The sequence below is a fragment of the Dendrobium catenatum genome, unplaced genomic scaffold (genome assembly GCF_001605985.2).
Source record: "Dendrobium catenatum unplaced genomic scaffold, ASM160598v2 fragScaff_scaffold_1220, whole genome shotgun sequence".
NCBI classification, from domain to species: Eukaryota; Viridiplantae; Streptophyta; class Magnoliopsida; order Asparagales; family Orchidaceae; genus Dendrobium; species Dendrobium catenatum.
The window spans coordinates 10,701,622-10,704,019 of NW_021319682.1; the positions used below are offsets into that span (position 1 = coordinate 10,701,622).

At 31.7% G+C, this 2,398-nt stretch overlaps 1 protein-coding gene across 1 annotated transcript; it reads right to left on the reverse strand.

Moving 5' to 3' along the window:
* Positions 1-678: 678 nt before the first annotated feature.
* LOC110100392 (ethylene-responsive transcription factor ERF026-like) lies at positions 679-1,173 on the reverse strand. The gene has a single exon (XM_020827871.2). The coding sequence runs from the start codon at positions 1,171-1,173 to the stop codon at positions 679-681; it is 495 nt and encodes a 164-aa protein (XP_020683530.2).
* Between the last annotated feature and the right edge of the window lie 1,225 nt (positions 1,174-2,398).

The following is a 2,398-nucleotide window of genomic DNA, read 5'->3' on the forward strand; positions in this document are numbered from 1 at the left end:
GGTTTGAATACATTCAAAATTAAATTCTTGGCCATCCAAACTCTAGTTTTTGCAAACTTATAGTCAAACAAAGCGTCTTGACGAGATCTTAACACAAATAATCCTAAACCCATGGTCTAAAGTGTATTTAAAAGCTTTAAAATTTTAATTGGATGAGCAAATCTCCAAATTTAACTTGTTCATTGTCGAATCGAGCGGTTTGACAAGATGAATCTAAAAATGCTTAAGAAGGTCTAATTCCGACATCATTAAGGCATCTCCAACCAAATGACATTTACCAGTTTGCAGCTCCCGCAAGCTTCCACCCAAACAAAAAATGAAAATATATTTTTGTGTTTTTTATTATTGTGAACAATTCGATGCTGCACCGCACTATTCATAGAAACACATTTTTTCTAGTTCATTAAAATTAATTCAAAAGGGAAATTGCATAAGGAAATTGCAAAATGAAAGAGGATTAATAAATAAGAATTGGTTTTATGATAGAATATTAAATACAAATAAATGAAAATCTTGTTCATACTTATCTCAAAATAAATCCAACAATTTTAAATTTAATCTAATAAAATATTTGATGAGAGTATCCTAAGGTAATTTCCTAAAGGCTAGCCCCAAATGCCACTATCATTTTTACTCATCAAAATTCCATAAATTATTATATTCCAAGACTTCTAACGTCTAATCATATGGAGGGCCAAATCTTGGTGGACTCACCATCAACCCTTCTGCCATCTCAATCAACAATTGTGGCATATTGAATAGTTCATCCTCATCCACATACTCAGTTATCTCCTGCGATGGCACCTCATATACATCCACGACCTCATGCTTCACAATGAATTGTTCTGCTGATGCCGCTGCTGCTGTTGCTGCTGCTCGAATATCAACAATTGAAGTTGATTTTGGCACAGGAAGGGATTGTATTACATCAAGAAAATTAAGCCATGCCCTGTCACCGTTGATCGCTAGCTCAGCCACATCATGAGCAATGGAAGCCATTTCTGGTGTGGAATATGTACCAAGCCATATGCTTTTAGAGTCATGAAATCTGTAGTCTCTTGATGCCCATTTGCCTCCTCGTAAGACGACGCCGCGATAATGAGATGGCGGAATGCTGGTTTGGGCGTTGGAGGCAGGAATTTGTACTTGGGAAGAGGGAGTGGAGTCGGCCATTTAAGACTTGGAAAGTTATTTTTGATGTTAAAATGATAAACACAAAGAAGAGTATAAATAAGATTATAAATCTTACTCTATTTCATTCAACTACTGAATATATATATAGAATTCTTAAAATTCAAATCTAAGAAAATATAGAGAATTGATAACATGTTATAGTAATAAAGCACATGCAAGAAAATATAGAATACTTTTAATAGTTTCCTATGATTAAGCCTAAAATATTTGACTTATATGGACATTTAAAATCCTCCTCCATTTTGGTCCATTACTATCCCTAAAGTTGGAGTTGTAATTGAAATGTCAAGAATGCCCAACTTACAAAGCAGACGATAATAAGCATAACCATCAAGTATATAATATTAAATGTACTAAGAGTCTTCAATAATTACCATTATATATATCTTCATTATAGAGGACATGCTCTTTTATTCTGTTTCTTTTTTTATCAATTTCCTATTGCATATATAGAAATGTTTATATTAGCATGTTCAATTAATTAAAGATATAGTTATTATTATGAATATCATAGGATAAGCACCTTGATCAAATGCCCCTCTATGATCTCATACACATTTAATCCTCTTCATGACCTTCATTAATTCTATCATCTTCTTCTAGTTTTCACCCACTAATCTCTCTCTTTCTTTGCCAACATATCAAACCCACAAGATTTCTTATTTATTTAAAAACATTTTGAAATGATTTTTATAAATATTTTTGTCATGTTATTATTAGTATCCAATAATTTTCGAGTGAGAAAGAAATTTTACAAGAGATTAGCACTCCAAGGGATTTGTATAAATTGAATGTTGAGATTTAACAGAAGCCTAATGTTCAGCCACCATGTAGTGCTTATTCAAGAACAATTCTGGTAGGTATGTGCCTATTGGAAAACACAAGGAAAAAATGTTTTTGGAGATGTATATTAGTTTTTCTTTGGGAATCATGAAAATTTTTCATTGTATAGTACTAAAAAAGTGAATGATTTCAAATGATCAGTGTCTTATGATTTAATATGTCGAATTTGGTGATGACATTTTAAATTTGGCGGTCGAAAAAATCATTAGTTGAGAGGAATAACAAATCTTAGGGTTTGTTTGGGATAGTTTTTTCAATATTTTGCTTTTTCAAATATTAATCATAATTTTCTTTGACTATTACTTTCTCATTGGCTCTAAAAAATTTCTATGATAGAAAACTCCTTTTTGCAATCGATATA

Coding starts and splice junctions, on each gene's coding strand:
- LOC110100392 (XM_020827871.2), bottom strand. CDS start 1,173: ATGGCCGACTCCACTCCCTCTTCCCAAGTACAAATTCCTGCCTCCAAC.